This window comes from Catharus ustulatus, chromosome 30 (assembly GCF_009819885.2).
Source record: "Catharus ustulatus isolate bCatUst1 chromosome 30, bCatUst1.pri.v2, whole genome shotgun sequence".
NCBI lineage: Eukaryota > Metazoa > Chordata > Aves > Passeriformes > Turdidae > Catharus > Catharus ustulatus.
This window is the reverse complement of record NC_046250.1, coordinates 2,136,149-2,153,051: the sequence shown is the minus strand read 5'-3', so window position 1 is coordinate 2,153,051 and position 16,903 is coordinate 2,136,149. Positions and strand designations below refer to the sequence as shown.

At 64.9% G+C, this 16,903-nt stretch overlaps 1 protein-coding gene and 2 long non-coding RNA genes across 6 annotated transcripts; 2 read left to right on the top strand and 1 right to left on the bottom strand.

Moving 5' to 3' along the window:
* The first annotated feature begins 28 nt into the window (after positions 1 to 28).
* LOC117008584 lies at positions 29 to 659 on the top strand. Its single transcript, XR_004420336.1, has 2 exons — positions 29 to 277; positions 481 to 659. It is a non-coding gene; the product is annotated as an uncharacterized LOC117008584 (long non-coding RNA).
* Positions 610 to 16,684, bottom strand: PPOX (protoporphyrinogen oxidase). Of its 3 annotated transcripts, none has more exons than XM_033082557.1 (13): positions 16,643 to 16,684; positions 16,462 to 16,556; positions 15,022 to 15,156; positions 13,713 to 13,828; positions 12,514 to 12,646; positions 9,758 to 9,902; positions 8,128 to 8,318; positions 7,184 to 7,244; positions 6,283 to 6,401; positions 4,558 to 4,665; positions 2,751 to 2,900; positions 1,837 to 1,879; positions 610 to 857 (listed from the first exon to the last, which is right to left on the bottom strand). In XM_033082557.1, exons 2-13 carry the CDS (start codon positions 16,546 to 16,548, stop codon positions 721 to 723), a joined length of 1,425 nt encoding a protein of 474 aa, XP_032938448.1. In that variant the 5' UTR covers positions 16,549 to 16,556; positions 16,643 to 16,684; the 3' UTR covers positions 610 to 720. The 3 variants fall into 3 exon arrangements, with proteins under 3 accessions (XP_032938448.1, XP_032938447.1, XP_032938449.1); XM_033082556.1 differs by having other exon boundaries at positions 16,653 to 16,684; XM_033082558.1 differs by lacking the exon at positions 2,751 to 2,900 and having other exon boundaries at positions 16,653 to 16,684.
* On the top strand, positions 12,336 to 12,952 carry LOC117008583. 2 transcript variants are annotated; one of them, XR_004420334.1, is made up of 3 exons: positions 12,336 to 12,368; positions 12,489 to 12,585; positions 12,788 to 12,952. It is a non-coding gene; the product is annotated as an uncharacterized LOC117008583 (long non-coding RNA). The 2 variants fall into 2 exon arrangements; XR_004420335.1 differs by lacking the exon at positions 12,788 to 12,952 and adding an exon at positions 12,696 to 12,774.
* Positions 16,685 to 16,903: the final 219 nt, after the last annotated feature.

Below are 16,903 nucleotides of genomic sequence, written 5' to 3'. Positions count from 1 at the left end.
TCCCCGAATTTTCACCCCTGGTTGAGGTCGGGAGGGGACACAAGGGGACACAAAGGGGACCCCTGTGACCCCTCCCCAAATTATCACCCCCTGGCTGAGGTGGGGAGGGGACAAAAAGGGACAGAAGGGGACCCCTGTGACCCCTCCCCAAAATTATCCCATCCCTGGTGTGGATTCTGCTGGCTGAGATGGGGAAGGGACACAGAGGGGACACAAGGGGACCCCTCCCCAAATTTTCACCCCCTCCCCACCCCCGGTGTGGATTCTGCTGGCTGAGGTGGGGAGGGGACACAAGGGGACCCTCGTGACCCCTCCCCAAATTTTCACCCCCTGGCTGAGGTGGGGAAGGGACACAGAGGGGACACAGAGGGACCCCTCCCCAAATTTTAACCCCTCCCCACCTCCAGTGTGGATTCTGCTGGCTGAGGTGGGGAGGGGACACAAGGGGACCCCTCCCCAAATTTTCACCCCCTGGCTGAGGTGGGGAGGGGACACAGGGGACACACAAAGGGAGAGCCAGGGGCTCCCCCCGACCCCTCCCCACCCCCCCGGGGGGGTTTTTGGGGGTCCCCACGTCGGGTATTTATTGTATTTATGAGCCGCTCCCTGCACCTTTCTAAAGGGTTTTTTTCAATTAAACCAAAAATCACTTTGTGCTACGCTGGTGCCTGAGGGGGGGTCCCTCGGGGGGGGTCCCTCGGGGGGTGGGGGGGGTCGGGGTCAGGGGGGGACCCCCAGGACCCTCCCCACGGCCGCCTTGGCCCCCGCGATGCAGTCGTTGACCGAGACCCCCCGGTAGGAGGCGCCGATGAGGCTCAGGGGGAGCCGCTGCTCCTGCAGGAAGCGCTGGATCCGCTCTGGGGACACAGGGGACAGCTGGGGACGGCACTGGGGACACGGGGGACAGCCCGGGACAGCCCTGGGGACAGCCCTAGGGACACAGGGGACAGCTGGGGACAGCCATGGGGACACAGGGGACAGCCCTGGGGACAAGGGACACCCCTGGGGACTGGGGATAGCTGGGGACACCCCTGGGGACAGCACTGGGGACTGGGGACACACCCTGGGGACACAGGGGACAGCCCTGGGGACAGGGGACAGCCCTGGGGACAGCTGGGGGCTGGGGACAGCCCTGGGGACACAGGGGACAGCTGGGGACGGCACTGGGGACACAGGGGACAGCCCTGGGGACGGGACTGGGGACAGCCATGGGGGCTGGGGACAGCCCTGGGGACAGCTGGGGACGGGGCTGGGGACACAGGGGACAGCCCCCTGGGGACAGCCCTGGGGACAGCCCTGGGGACAGCTGGGGACGGGACTGGGGACAGGGGAACCCCCCTGGGGACACAGGGGACAGCTGGGGACGGGACTGGGGACAGCCCTGGGGACTGGGGACAGCCCCTGGGGATTGGGGACAGCCCTGGGGACAGCTGGGGACACTCTTGGGGATTGGGGCCCCCCCTGGGGACAGCCCTGGGGACAGCAGACCCCCCTGGGCACGGGGGACACCCCCTGGGGACTGGGGACATTCCAGGGGACAAGGAACACCCCTGGGGACAGTTGGGGACACCCCTGGGGACAGTTGGGGACAGGGGACACCCCTGGGGACAGTTGGGGACATCTCTGAGGACAAGGAACACCCCTGGGGACAGTTGGGGACACCCCTGGGGACAGGGGGTAGCCCTGGGGACAGCTCTGGGGACAAGGGATTCCCCTGGGGACAGCCCTGGGGACAGGGGACACCCCCTGGGGATTGGGGACCCCCCCCGGGGACACCCCTGGGGACAGTTGGGGACACCCCTGGGGACAGTTGGGGACACCCCCCGCCCCTCTCACCCAGGCGCTCCCAGTGTCCCAGCGTGTACTGGGGGATGCAGTCCTGGGGACAAAAGGGGGGGACACAGGTGAGACCCCAAAGTGTCACACACCAGAGACACCCCCAAAGTGTCACCCAGAACCCAAAAGTGTCACCCAGAACCCAAAAGTGTCACTTAGAGACCCCCCTGAAGTGTCACCCAGAGCCCCCCCACAGTGTCCCCAGCCCCCCAGGTGTCCCCACCTGCTGCACCCTGACCACCACAGTGTCCCCAAGTGTCCCCAGCCCCCCAGGTGTCCCCACCTGACCCCCACAGTGTCCCCAGCCCCACCACAGGGTCCCCCAGCCCCCCCAAGTGTCCCCAGCCCTCCTGCAGTGTCCCCACAGTGTCCCCAGTTGTCCCCACCCCTCCAGGTGTCCCCCTGCAGTGTCCCCAGCCCCACCCAGGTGTCCCCAGATGTCCCCAGGTGTCCCCACCTGCTGCACCCTGACCCTCCCAGGTGTCCCCAGCCCCCCTGCAGTGTCCCCAGATGTCCCCCCAGGTGTCCCCAGGTGTGTCCAGGTGTCCCCAGCCCCCCCAGGTGTCCCCACCTGCTGCACCCTGACCGCCGCCCTCTCGGGGGTCCCGCCCAGCCCCCCCGCAGTGTCCCCACACTGTCCCCAGATGTCCTCAGGTGTCCCCACCTGCTGCACCCTGACGCCCACATTGTCCCCAGCCCCCCTGCAGTGTCCCCAGGTGTCCCCAGCCCCCCCAGGTGTCCCCACCTGCTGCACCCTGACCCCCCCAGATGTCCCCGGGTGTCCCCACCTGCTGCACCCTGACCCCCACACTGTCCCCACTGTCCCCAAGTGTCCCCACCTGCTGCACCCAGCCCTCCAGGTGTGTCCCCCAGGTGTCCCCCAGCCCCTCCACAGTGTCCCCAAGTGTCCCCACCTGCTGCACCCTGACGGCCGCCCTGTCGGGGGTCCGGCCCAGCCCCAGCTGTTCCCTCACGGCCGCCCGGGCCCGGCTCAGCAGCAGCTCCGGGGGCACGGCCCGGGGGTCCCCGAGGCTCTGCTGGAACCAGGCCCCGCCCAGCATCACCTGGGGCACAAATCAGCAATCAACATCCTAAAAATTATCCATCAGCACCCAAAAATCATCAATCAACATCCAAAAATCATTAACAAACACCCTGAAACTCTGCTGGAACCAGGCCCCGCCCAGCATCACCTGGGGACCAAAATCACCAATCAACATCCCAAAAATCATCAATTAACATCCCAAAAATCATCAATAAACACCCCAAAAATCATCAATAAACACCCTGAGGGTCTGCTGGAACCAGGCCCCGCCCAGCATCACCTGGGGGCACAAATCAGCAATCAACATCCTAAAATCATCAATAAACACCCCAAAAATCATCAATAAACACCCCAAAACTCTGCTGGAACCAGGCCCCGCCCAGCATCACCTGGGGACCAAAATCATCAATTAACATCCTAAAATCATCAATCAGCATCCTAAAATTATCCATCAGCACCCCAAAAATCATCAATTAACATCCTAAAATCATCCATCAATCAACACCCCAAAAATCATCAATCAACATCCCAAAATCATCAATCAACATCCTAAAAATCATCAATCAACATCCTGAAACTCTGCTGGAACCAGGCCCCGCCCAGCATCACCTGGGGACCAAAAATCATCAATCAACATCCTAAAAATTATCAATGAGCACCCCAAAAATCATCAATAAACACCCAAATCATCAATCAGCACCCCAAAATCATCAATGAGCACCCCAAAAATCATCAATGAGCACCCAAAAAATCATCAATCAACATCCTAAAATCACCAATCAACATCCCTAAAATCGTCAATCAACATCCTAAAATCATCAATAAACATCCCAAAACTCTGCTGGAACCAGGCCCCGCCCAGCATCACCTGGGGACCAAAAATCATCAATGAGCACCCCAAAATCATCAATAAACACCCAAAAAACATCAATCAACACCTCAAAAATCATCAATGAGCACCCAAAAATCATCAATCAACACCCCAAAGTCACCCTGCTAGCCCACACAGTGTCCCAAATGTCAGTCAATGTCACCCCCCTGGTGTCCCCAGTGCCACATCCAGGTGTCCCCAGTGTCACTCAATGCCACCTTCCGGTGCCCCAGGTGTCACTCAGTGTCCCTCCCAGTGTCCCTGCCAGTGTCGCCAGTGTCCCTGCCGCTGTCCCCGCTGTTTCTCAGCGTCCTCCCTGGTGTCCCCGGTGTCACTCAGTGCCACCCCCCGCTGTCCCCGCTGTCTCTCAGTGTCCCCCCGCTGTCCCCTCGTTGTCCCTCCGCTGTCTCTCAGTGTCCCCGCTGTCCCCTCTGTCTCTCCGTTGTCCCCCCGTTGTCCCCTCTGTCCCCGCTGTCTCTCAGTGTCCCCCCCTTTGTCCCCCCGTTGTCCCCTCTGTCCCCCCGCTATCTCTCAATGTCCCCGCTGTCCCCTTTGTCCCCCCGCTGTCCCCTCTGTCCCCCCGCTGTCCCCGCTGTCTCTCAGTGTCCCCTTTGTCCCCCCGCTGTCCCCGCTTTGTTCCCCCGCTGTCCCCCCGGTCTCTCATTGTCCCCTTGCTGTCCCCCTGCTGTCCCCGTTTTCCCCCCGCTCTCAGTGTCCTCGCTGTCCCCTCTGTCTCTCAATGTCCCCACTGTCCCCGCTGTCCCCTTTGTCCCCCCGCTGTCCCCTCTGTCCCCGCTGTCCCCACCGTGAGCCGCACTCCGGCGCTGCCATCGAGCTCCGGGAACGCCACCGAGTCATAAACGACACCGAGGAGCGCGGGGTCCTCCGAGGATGGCACCAGGTGACCAAAGCCCTGCGGGGACACCCGGGGCTTGGGGACACTCGGGGGGTGGGGACAATCGGGGGGGTGGGGACACCCGGGGGGGGTGGGGACACTCGGGGGCTTGGGGACACTCGGGGGGTTGGGGACACTCGGGGGGTGGGGACAGTGCCGGGGTCACCCCGGGGGGTTGGGGACACTCGGGGGTGGGGACACTCGGGGGGTTGGGGACACGCGGGGGGTAGGGGACAGCACTGGGGTCACCCCGGGACTTGGGGACACCCCGGGGTCACCTCAGGGGTTGGGGACACCCCGGGGTCACTCGGGGGATTGGGGACACCCCGGGGTCACTCGGGGGGGTTGGGGTCACTCGGGGGGTTTGGGGACACCCCGGGGTCACTCGGGGGGTTTGGGGACACCCCGGGGTCACTCGGGGGGGTTGGGGACACCCCGGGGTCACCTCAGGGGTTGGGGACACCCCGGGGTCACTCGGGGGGTTTGGGGACACCCCGGGGTCACTCGGGGGGGTTGGGGACACCCCGCGGTCACTCGGGGGGGTTGGGGACACCCCGCGGTCACTCGGGGGGTTGAGGACACTCGGGGGGTTGGGGTCACCCCGGAGCGCGGGGACACCCGGGGCTTGGGGACACTCGAGGGGTTGGGGACACTCGGGGGGTTGGGGACACTCGGGGGGGTGGGGACACTCGGGGGTTGGGGACACTTGGGGCTTGGGGACACCCCGGGCCTGGGGACACTCGGGGGATTGGGGACACTCGGGGGGGTGGGGACAGCGCCGGGGCTTGGGGACACTCGGGGGGGTGGGGACACTCGGGGGGGTTGGGGACACCCGGGGGGTTGGGGACACTCGGGGGTTGGGGACACTCGGGGGTTTGGGGACACTCGGGGGGTTGGGGACACTCGGGGGGTTGGGGACAGCGCCGGGGTCACCCCAGGGGTTGGGGACACTCGGGGGCTTGGGGACACCCCGGGGCGTGGGGACACTCGGGACTTGGGGACACCCAGGGGGTTGGGGACACTCGGGGGTCGGGGACACCTGGGGAGTTGGGGACACTCGAGGGGTGGGGACAGCGCCGGGGCTTGGGGACACTCGGGGGGGTTGGGGACACCCCGGGGTCACCCCACGGGTTGGGGACACTCGGGGGGTTGGGGACACTCGGGGGGTTGGGGACAGCACCGGGGTCACCTCAGGGGTTGAGGACACCCCGGGGTCAGTCACCCCGGGGGTTGGGGACACTCGGGGGGTTGGGGACACTCCGGGGATTTGGGACACCCCGGGGTCACTCGGGGGGTTTGGGGACACCCCGGGGTCACTCGGGGGTTGGGGACAGCACCGGGGTCACCTCAGGGGTTGGGGACACCTGGGGGGTTGGGGACACCCCGCGGTCACTCGGGGTTTGGGGACACCCCGGGGTCACTCGGGGGGTTGGGGACACCCCGGGGTCACTCGGGGGGTTGGGGACACCCCGGGGTCACTCGGGGGGTTGGGGACACCCCGGGGTCACTCGGGGGGTTTGGGGACACCCCGGGGTCACTCGGGGGGGTTGGGGACACCCAGGGGTCACTCGGGGGGGTTGGGGACACGCCGGGGTCACTCGGGGGGGTTGGGGACACCCGGGGTCCCCCTCTCACCGTGACGGGCAGGGTGACCCCCCGGAACTGCAGATTGACCACGGCCACGGACGCGGCCCCGATGGCCCCGAGCTCCCGCGACAGCGGCTCCGCCTCGGGCGGCAGCGCCCGGGCCAGCGCTGGGGACACGGGGACACGGGGTGTCAGGGACATGGGGGGACACGGGGACACCGAGGGGACACGGGGACAGCGGGGCGTCAGGGACATGGGGGGACACGGGGACAGCGCTGGGGACACGGGGACACCGGGGCGTCAGGGACACCGAGGGGACAGCGGGGTGTCAGGGACATGGGGGGACACGGGGACATGAGGGGACACGGGGACATCGGGGGTGTCAGGGACATGGGGGGGCACGGGGACATCGGGGTGTCAGGGACATGAGGGGACACGGGGACACCGAGGGGACAGCGGGGATGTGGGGGGGATGTCAGGGACATGGGGGGGGACACGGGGACATGGGGGGACACCTGGGGGCATCAGGGACATAGAGGGGACGTCGGGGACACCGAGGGGACAGCGGGGACATGGCGGGGACATCAGGGACATGGAGGGGACAGCGGGGACATGGGGGGGACATCAGGGACACAGAGGGGACACTGAGGGAACATCAGGGACACCGAGGGGACACGGGGGGATGTCAGGGACACCGAGGGGATACAGAGGGACACGGGGGGGGACATCAGGGACACGGGGGGGACACGGGGGCGGGGACATTAGGGACACCGGGGAACAGCGGGGACACCGGGGGATGTCAGGGATATGGAGGAGACACGGGGGGGACATCAGGGACACCGAGGGGATACAGAGGGACACGGGGGGATGTCAGGGACACCGAGGGGACACCGAGGGGACATAAGGGACACCGAGGGGACACGGAGGGGACACAGGGGACCCGCGGTACCTGCGGCCGGGATGGCGCTGATCACGTGGTCGGCCGTGACGGTGCGGTCAGGTAAAGTGAGCTGGGGACAGAGAGGGGACACTGGGGACACCGGGGACAGAGAGGGGACACTGGGGACACCGGGGACAATGGGGACAGAGAGGGGACACTGGGGACACCGGAGACACTGGGGACACCGGGGACAGAGAGGGGACACTGGGGACACTGAGGGGACACTGGGGACACCGGGGACACCGGGGACAGAGAGGGGGACAGAGAGGGGACACTGGGGACACTGGGGACAGAGAGGGGGACACTGGGGACACCGGGGACACTGGGAGGAGCTCTGGGTAACTGGGAACCCCCCCAGGGACATTGGGGACACTGGGGACACTGGGGACACCCCCTCACCCCCCAGGGACATTGGGGAGGGGGCCCGGGTGACCCTGGGGACACTGGGGAGGGGACAGAGAGCACCGCGACAGGGGGATGGACAGCAGAAGGTGACACTGGGGACACTGGGAAGGGGACACAAATCACCGCCGCAGAGGGACAGACAGCAGAAGGTGACACTGGGGACACTGGGAAGGGGATGGACAGTGGAAGGTGACACTGGGGACACTGGTGACACAGGGGAGGGGACAAAGATCACCGCGACCGAGGGATGGAGACGGGAAGGTGACACTGGTGACACTGGGAGGGGGATGGAGAGCAGAAAGGTGACACTGATGACACAGGGGAGGGGACAGAAATCACCGCGGCAGAGGGACAGACAGCGGAAGGTGACACTGGGGACACTGGTGACACAGGGGAGGGGACAAAGATCACCGCGACAGAGGGACAGACAGCACAAAGGTGACAATGGTGACACAGGGGAGGGGACAGAAATCCCCGCGACAGACAGACGGACAGACAGCACAAGGGTGACACAGCGGTGCCAGCGGTGTCCCCAGCAGTGTCCCCACCTGCCAGCGGCCGCGGCGGTGGCACAGGTGTGACACGGGCGCGTGGCAGCGCAGCTCGGCGCCGCGCGGGGACACGAATGTCACCAAGGCGCGGGCCAGGGTCTCCATCCCCCCCCGCAGGGACCATTGGCTCCAGCGCTCCGCGCGCGCCCGCCGCGACAGCGACACCTCGGGGACCGCCACCCGCTCACCTGCGGCGACAGCGGCGGGGACATCGCGGGGGGGGACAGCGTGACCCCGGGGTGACCCCAGGGTGTCCCCCGTGCCAGCCCCGCGGTGTCCCCGTGCCACCAGATGGCGGCAGCAGCCCCAGCAGTGTCCCCAATGTCCCCTGTCCCCCTCCATGTCCCCAGCAGTGTCCCCAGTGTTCCCACCATGTCCCCATTGTCCCCAATATCCCCAGCAGTGTCCCAGCAGTGTCCCCAATGTCCCCACCGTGTGGCAGGGTCAGCCCCAGCAGTGTCCCCATTGTCCCCAGCAGTGTCCCCAGCAGGGTCCCCAGCGTTCCCAGGATGTCCCCAGTGTTCCCAGCAGTGTCCCCAATGTCCCCACCGTGTGGCAGCGCCAGCCCCAGCAGTGTCCCCACAGTGTCCCCAATGTCCCCACCGTGTGGCAGCGCCAGCCCCAGCAGTGTCCCCAATGTCCCCAATGTCCCCACCGTGTGGCAGGGCCAGCCCCAGCAGTGTCCCCAGTGTCCCAGCAGTGTCCCCACAGTGTCCCCAGCAGTGTCCCCAGTGTCCCCACCGTGTGGCAGGGCCAGCCCCAGCAGTGTCCCAGCAGTGACCCCAATGTCCCCACCGTGTCCCCATTGTCCCCAATATCCCCAGCAGTGTCCCCAATGTCCCCAGCAGTGTCCCCAATGTCCCTACTGTGTAGCAGGGCCAGCCCCAGCAGTGTCCCCAGCATGTCCCCACAGTGTTCCCAGCAGTGTCCCCAATGTCCCCACCATGTCCCCAGTGTCCCCACAGTGTCCCAAATGTCCCCACCGTGTGGCAGCGCCAGCCCCAGCAGTGTCCCAGCAGTGTCCCCAATGTCCCCAATGTCCCCACAATGTCCCCAATGTCCCCACCGTGCAGCAGCGCCAGCCCCAGCAGTGTCCCCAATGTCCCCAGTGTCCCCACAGTGTCCTCATTGTCCCCACAGCGTCCCCAGTGTCCCCACAGTGTCCCAGCAGTGTCTCCACTGTCCCCACAGTGTCCCCAGTGTCCCCAGTGTGGCAGGGCCAGCCCCAGCAGTGTCCCCAATGTCCCCAATGTCCCCACCGTGTGGCAGCGCCAGCCCCAGCAGTGTCCCCAGCAGTGTCCCCAGCAGTGTCCCCAATGTCCCCAGCAGTGTCCCCAATGTCCCCACCGTGTGGCAGCGCCAGCCCCAGCAGTGTCCCCAGTGTCCCAGCAGTGTCCCCACAATGTCCCCAGTGTCCCCAATGTCCCCACCGTGTGGCAGTGCCAGCCCCAGCAGTGTCCCCATTGTCCCCAGTGTCCCCAATGTCCCCACCGTGTGGCAGTGCCAGCCCCAGCAGTGTCCCCAATGTCCCCACCGTGTGGCAGCGCCAGCCCCAGCAGTGTCCCCAATGTCCCCAGCAGTGTCCCCAATGTCCCCACAGTGTCCCCAATGTCCCCAATGTCCCCACCGTGTGGCAGCGCCAGCCCCAGCAGGACGGAGCCGCGGCGCCGCTCGGCCTCGAACAGGGCGGGGAAACAGGAACGGACACTGAGAGCGCGGCTGTCCCCGGCAAACACCCCCCGGCACAGGCTGTCCACGGCGACATCGGCCACCTGTGGGGACAGGGACAGTGACAGGGACAGGGACAGGCTGTCCCCGGCAAACACCCCCCGGCACAGGCTGTCCACGGCGACATCTGCCACCTGCGGGGACAGGGACAGTGACAGGGACAGGGACAGGCTGTCCACGGCGACATCTGCCACCTGCGGGGACAGGGACAGTGACAGGGACAGGGACAGGCTGTCCACAGCGACATCTGCCACCTGCGGGGACAGGGACAGTGACAGGGACAGGGACAGTGACAGGGACAGGCTGTCCACGGCCACATCTGCCACCTGTGGGGACAGGGACAATGGGGACAGTGACAGGGACAGGCTGTCCACGGTGACATCTGCCACCTGCGGGGACAGGGGACAGTGACAGGGACAGGGACAGGCTGTCCACGGCCACATCTGCCACCTGTGGGGACAGGGGACAATGGGGACAGGGACAGGCTGTCCACAGCGACATCTGCCACCTGTGGGGACAGGGACAGTGACAGGGACAGGCACAGGCTGTCCACAGCCACATCTGCCACCTGCGGAACAGGGACAGGGACAGTGACAGGGACAGGCTGTCCACGGCGACATCTGCCACCTGTGGGGACAGGGACAGGGACAGTGACAGGGACAGGGACAGGCTGTCCCCGGCAAACACCCCCCGGCACAGGCTGTCCACGGCCACATCTGCCACCTGCGGGACAGGGACAGTGACAGGGACAGGCACAGGCTGTCCACAGCGACATCTGCCACCTGTGGGGACAGGGACAGGGACAGAGGGGACAGTGACAAGGTCAACAGGGACAGTGACAGTGGGGACAGGGGACAGGGACAAGGCCAGCAGGGACAGGGACAAGGACAGCAGGGACAGTGACAAGGACAGTGACAGCAGGGACAGGGGACGGGACAGGAACTGGGACAGAGGGGACAGGGACAGCGAGGACAGCAGGCAGTGACAGCAGGGACAGTGACAGCGGGGACAGGGACAGTGACAAGGACAGTGACAGCAGGGACAGTGACAAGGACAGTGACAGGGACAGTGACAGGGACAGTGACAAGGACAGTGACAAGGACAGTGACAGCAGGGACGGTGACAGCAGGGACGGTGACAGCAGGGACGGTGACAAGGCCAGCAGGGACAAGGCCAGCAGGGACAGTGACAAGGACAGTGACAAGGCCAGCAGGGACAGTGACAAGGCCAGCAAGGACGGTGACAGCAGGGACAGCAGGGACAGTGACAAAGGGGACAAGGACAGTGACAGCAGGGACAGTGACAAGGCCAGTGACAGCAGGGACAGTGACAGGGACAGTGACAAGGCCAGCGGGGACAGGGACGGTGACAAGGACAGTGACAGCAGGGACGGTGACAGCAGTGACAGTGACAGCAGGGACGGTGACAACGCCACCCCGCCCAGCCCGTCAGGCCCCGATAAGGCCCCGATAAGGCCGGGCGGGGTTTGGGGCTCCGTTATCGGCTCTGGGCTGAGCGGGGCCTGGGGCGGGGTCACGGCAATTTTGGGGAGGGGTCCGGGGGGTCCGGGGGGTCCTGGGGGGTCCTGGGGGTCCGGGGGTTTGGGGATTTTGGGGATTTTTGAGGAGTTCTGGGGGGTTTGGGTTTTTTTTTTTTAGGGGTTCTGGAGATTTTGGGATTTTTTAGGGGGTGGGTTTTGCAGGGTTCTGGGGAGTTTTGAGGAGTTTGGGGTTTTTGAGGGGTGGGTTTGCAGGGCTGTGGAGGTTTTGGGGTTTTTTGGGGTTCTGGGGTTTATCAATGTGGTTTTTCTGGGTTCAGGGGTTTGGGTTTTTGGGGTTTTGGTTCAGGGTTTGAGGTTCTGGGTTTGGGTTTTTGGGGTTCTGGTTCAGGGTTAGGGTTGGGGTTTTTGGGGTGGTTTTTCTGGGTTCAGGGTTTGGCTTTTTGGTTCAGGGTTCGGGGTTTTGGGGTTCTGGGTTCAGGGGCTGAGTTTCTGCAGTTTTTGGGATGGTTTTTCTGGGTTCAGGGTTTGGGTTTTTGGGGTTCTGGGTTCAGGGTTTGGGTTTTTGGGGTTTTGGGGTTTCTGGGTTCAGGGTTTGGGTTCTGGGTTTGGGTTCTTGGGGTTTATCAGGGTAGTTTTGCTGAGTTCAGGGTTTGGGGTTTTTAGGGTGGTTTTTCTGGTTTCAGGGTTTAGGTTTGTGTGGTTCTGGTTTCAGGGTTTGGGTTTTTGGGGTTCAGGGTTTGGGTTTTGGGGTTTATCAGGGTGTTTTTTTCTGGGTTCAGGGTTTGGGTTTTTGGGGTTCAGGGTTTGGGTTTTTGGGGTTCTGGGGTTTATCAGGGTGTTTCTCCTGGGTTCAGGGTTTGGGTTTTTGGGTTTTTGTGGTTCTGGGTTCAGGGTTTGAGGTTCTGGGTTCAGGGTTTGGGTTTTTGGGGTGGTTTTTGGGGTTCAGGGTTTGGGTTTTTGAGGTTTTTGTGGTTCTGGGTTCAGGGTTTGGGTTTTTGAGGTTTTTGGGGTTCAGGGTTTGGGTTTTTGGGGTTTATCAGGGTGTTTTTCCTGGGTTCACGGTTTGGGTTTTTGGGGTTCAGGGTTTGAGTTGTTGAGGTTTTTGGGGTTCTGGGTTCGGGTTTTTGAGGTTTTTGGGTTCGTGTCCCACCCACCTCGGGCCCGAAGCGGCGCTGGGCGAAGCTGTGAGCGCTCTCGTCCGGCCCCGTCCCCGGCGGCGTCAGCAGGTCCCGAACCCCGCTCCAGAGCAGGGCCCGGGAAAAGGGGGGGACAGCTCTGAGTAACCCCCTGGGGACATTGGGGACATTGGGGACATTGGGGACATTGGGGACAGCAGGTCCCGAACCCCGCTCCAGAGCAGGGCCCGGGAGAACGGGGGGACAGCCCTGAACAGAGCCCTGGGGACATTGGGGACATTGGGGACAGCAGGTCCCGAACCCCGCTCCAGAGCAGGGCCCGGGAAAAGGGGGGGACAGCCCTGAGCAGACCCCTGGGGACAGCAGGGACATTGGGGACATTGGGGACAGCAGGTCCCGAACCCCGCTCCAGAGCAGGGCATGGGAGAACGGGGGGACAGCCCTGAACAGAGCCCTGGGGACAGGAATGGGGACATTGGGGACATTGGGGACAGCCCTGAACAGAGCCCTGGGGACAGGAATGGGGACATTGGGGACATTGGGGACAGCCCTGAACAGAGCCCTGGGGACATTGGGGACATTGGGGACAGCCCTGAGCAACCCCCTGGGGACATTGGGGACATTGGGGACATTGGGGACAGCAGGTCCCGAACCCCGCTCCAGAGCAGGGCATGGGAAAAGGGGGGGACAGCCCTGAGCAGGCCCCTGGGGACAGCAGGGACATTGGGGACATTGGGGACAGCCCTGAACAGACCCCTGGGGACACTGGGGACATTGGGGACATTGGGGACAGCAGAGACCGAACCCCGCTCCAGAGCAGGGCACGGGAGAACGGGGGGACAGCCCTGAACAGAGCCCTGGGGACAGCAGGGACATTGGGGACATTGGGGACAGCCCGGAGCAACTCCCTGGGGACAGGGGTGGGGACATTGGGGACATCGGGGACAGTGTAGGGACAGGGGTGGCACTGGGTACAGGAGGTGACCCTGGGGACAGCAGGGACAGGGGGAGGTGACACTGGGGACAGGAGAGATGACCCTAGGGACAGCAGGGACACAGGAGGCGACCCTGGGGACAGGGGAGGTGACACTGGACACAGGAGGTGACACTGGGGACAGCAGGGACGGGGGAAGGTGACCCTGGGGACAAGGATGACCCTGGGGACACAGGGGTGACACTAGTGACACAGGAGGTGACACTGGGGACACGTCACCCACCCCAGCCCCGAGGGCAGGGGGTGCAGGGCCCCCCCCAGGTACAGGAATCGGTTCCGCGCCGCCGGGTGGCCCCTGGGGACAGCCAGGACATCACCGGCCAGGCCCAGCTCGGACACCTGCGGGGACACGGGGACACTGCGGGGACACTGCGGGGACACTGAGGGGGGGAGCCGGGACTCGCCCAGGGACCCCAAAATCCACACAGGGACCCCCAAAATTCATCCAAGGTTCCCCCTAAGCCCCAGCACCCCGGGGACCCCCGTGTCACCCCAAAATAAACCCCAAGGACCCCCAAACATTCACCCAGGGACCCCCGTGTCACCCCAAACCCAGCCCCGGGGACCCCCCCAAACCCTGGGGACCCCCTCAAACCCCAGGACCCCCCAACCCAGCCCTAGGGACCCCCCCAAACCCTGGAGACCCCCCAGACTCCAGGACCCCCCAAATCCCAGGGACCCCTGATAATCTCAAACTCTGGGGACCCCCCAAACCCCAGGACCCCTCCAAATCCCCTGTCCCAGGGACCCCCCCAAACCCTGAGGACCCCCCCAGACCCTCAGGACCCCCCTGAGCCCCCCAGACCCAGCCCCAGATCCCCCCCAAACCCCAGGGGACCCCCCAGACCCAGGGGACCCCTCAGACCCCAGGACCCCCCAAACCCCGAGGACCCTCCCAGACCCCCTGCCCCTCCAAGGCCCAATCCCAGGGACCCCCCCCCAGACCCCAGGACCCCCTTGTCCCCCCCAATCCCAGACCCCAGGATCCTCCCAAACCCCAGGACGCCCCCAGACCCCCCAGACCCAAACCCCAGGGACCCCCCCCAAATCCCGGGACCCCCCAGACCCACCCCCAGGATCCCCCAGACACCCCACAAACCCAAACCCTGAGGACCCCCCCAAACCCCAGGGACCCCTCCAAACCCTGGGGACCCCCTAAACACCAGGACCCCCCTGCCCCCCACAAAACCCAGGACCCCTCCTAGCCCCCCAAACCCTAGGGACGCCCCCAGACCCCGGGACCCCCCCAAACCCCCTCAAACCCCGTCCCAGGGACTCCTCCAAACCCCAGGATCCCCCCAGAGCCCAGGACCCCCCCAGAACCCCCAAACCCAAACTCTGGGGACCCCCCAGACCCAACCCCAGGGACCCCCCCAGACCCCAGGACCCCCCCCCAGACCCAGCCCCAGGACCCCACAAACCCTGGGGACCCCCCCAGACCCAGCTCAAGGGACGCCCCCAAACCCCAGGACCCCTCAGACTCATCCCCAGGACCCCCCCCCAAACCCCCCGCCCCCCCCATCCCCCCGTACCATGTGCAGGGTCTCCGCCCCCGCGGTCCCGGCCGGCCGGACGCCTCTCGGTCCGTGCTCGAACACGGCGCCCTCGGGGGTCCGGGAGCTCTGCAGCCACCCCCCGAACCGGCCACTGGCCTCCAGCAGCAGCACCTGGGGACCCCCGGGACCCCCAAATCACACCCGGAATCGGGGGGGGATCCCCGGGAATTGGGGGGAAGGGAGGGGAAAGGGAATGCCCAGGAATTGGGGGGAAAAGGGGGAATTGGGGGGCTCTGAAATTGGGGTTCGAGGGGAATTGGGGGCTCGGGAATTGGAACTCCAGGGAATTGGGGGGCTCTGAAATTGGGATCTCTGAAATTGGGGTCCTAGGGGAATTGGGGGGCTCTGAAATTGGGGTTCTCGGGGAATTGGGGGGCTCTGGAGGGGGGAAATCCCCCAGGAATTGGCGTTCTGGGGAATGGAACTCCAGGGAACTGGGGTGCTCTGAAATTGGGGTCCTGGGGGAATTGGGGGGCTCGGAAATTGGGGTTCTGAAGGAATTGGGGTTCTGGGGGGTGGAACTCATGGGAATTTGGGGTTCTGGGGGAATTGGGGTTCTGGGGGAACTAGGGGATCTCTAAAATTGGGGTCCTAGGGGAATTGGAGGGCTCGGGAGGGGGGAAATCCCGGGAAATTGGGGTTCTGGGAAGTGGAACCCATGGGAATTGGGGTCCTGGGGGAACTGGGGGATCTCTGAAATTGGGGTCCGAGGGGAATTGGGGGTCTCGGGAATTGGAACTCCAGGGAATTGGGGTTCTGGGGGAATTGGGGGTGTTGGGAGGGGAGAAATCCCGGAGATTTGGGGTTCTGGGGGAATTGGGGATCCCAGGACTGAAAAAGGAACCTTCAGGGGAATTGGGGTCCCAGGGAAATTGGGGGTCTCTGAAATTGGGGTCCTGGGGGAATTGGGGGGCTTGGGAATTGGAATTCCAGGGAATTGGGGTCCTGGGGGAATTGGGGTTCTCAGGGAATTGGGGGTGCTGGGAGGGAAAAGGGAATCCCCGGGGAATTGGGGTCCCAGGGGAATTGGGGGTCTCTGAAATTGGGGTTCTGGGGGAATTGAGGGTCTCGGGAATTGGGGTTCTGGGAGGGAAAAAGGAACCCCAAGGGAATTTGGGGTGCCAGGAAGGGTGGGAACCCCACGGGAATTGAGGGTCTGGGGGGAGATGGGGGTCTCTGAAAGGATGGGGGTCCCGGGAGGGGTGGGAACCCCACGGGAATTGGGGTCCTGGGGAATTGGGGGTCCCGTGAGCGGGGGGAACCGGAATTTTGGGGCTCGGGTCTCAGGGGGGCTGGGGATCCTGGGGTGACCCAGAAAAGCGCGAACCGCGGAGAAGAAGCACATCGGGAGGGAAACGGAGCTGGGGAAGAACTCGGGGGTCCCACGGTGAATTGGGGGGGGGGTCCCACGCTCACCTTGGGCGGGCGGGGGGCGCGCACCAGGTGATAACAGGCGGCCAGGCCGCTGATGCCGCCGCCCACGACGGCCACGGTCCGCGGCATGAGGGGACCTGGGGCGGGCAGGGTCAGAGCGGCCACCGGGACCCCCCGGGACCACCGGGACCCCCCCAGGACACCCCCCCCCCACCCACGGGACCTTCGCTCACCGGTGCCGGGTCCGACCGCGCTGGCCACGCCCCTTCCCACCGCTTATCAGGGGAAGGGGCGGGGTTTAGGGGAGATGGACCAATAGGGAGGCGCAGCGCGTTGATTGACAGCGCGCTTTGGCGGGAGGAAGGGCGATATGGCGATAAGCCACGCCTATTAAACAATCAACCAATCAGCATCCACGCCATGCACCGGTGACCACGCCCTCAAACAATCAACCAATCAGCAGCCGTGTCACCCCTATGACCAC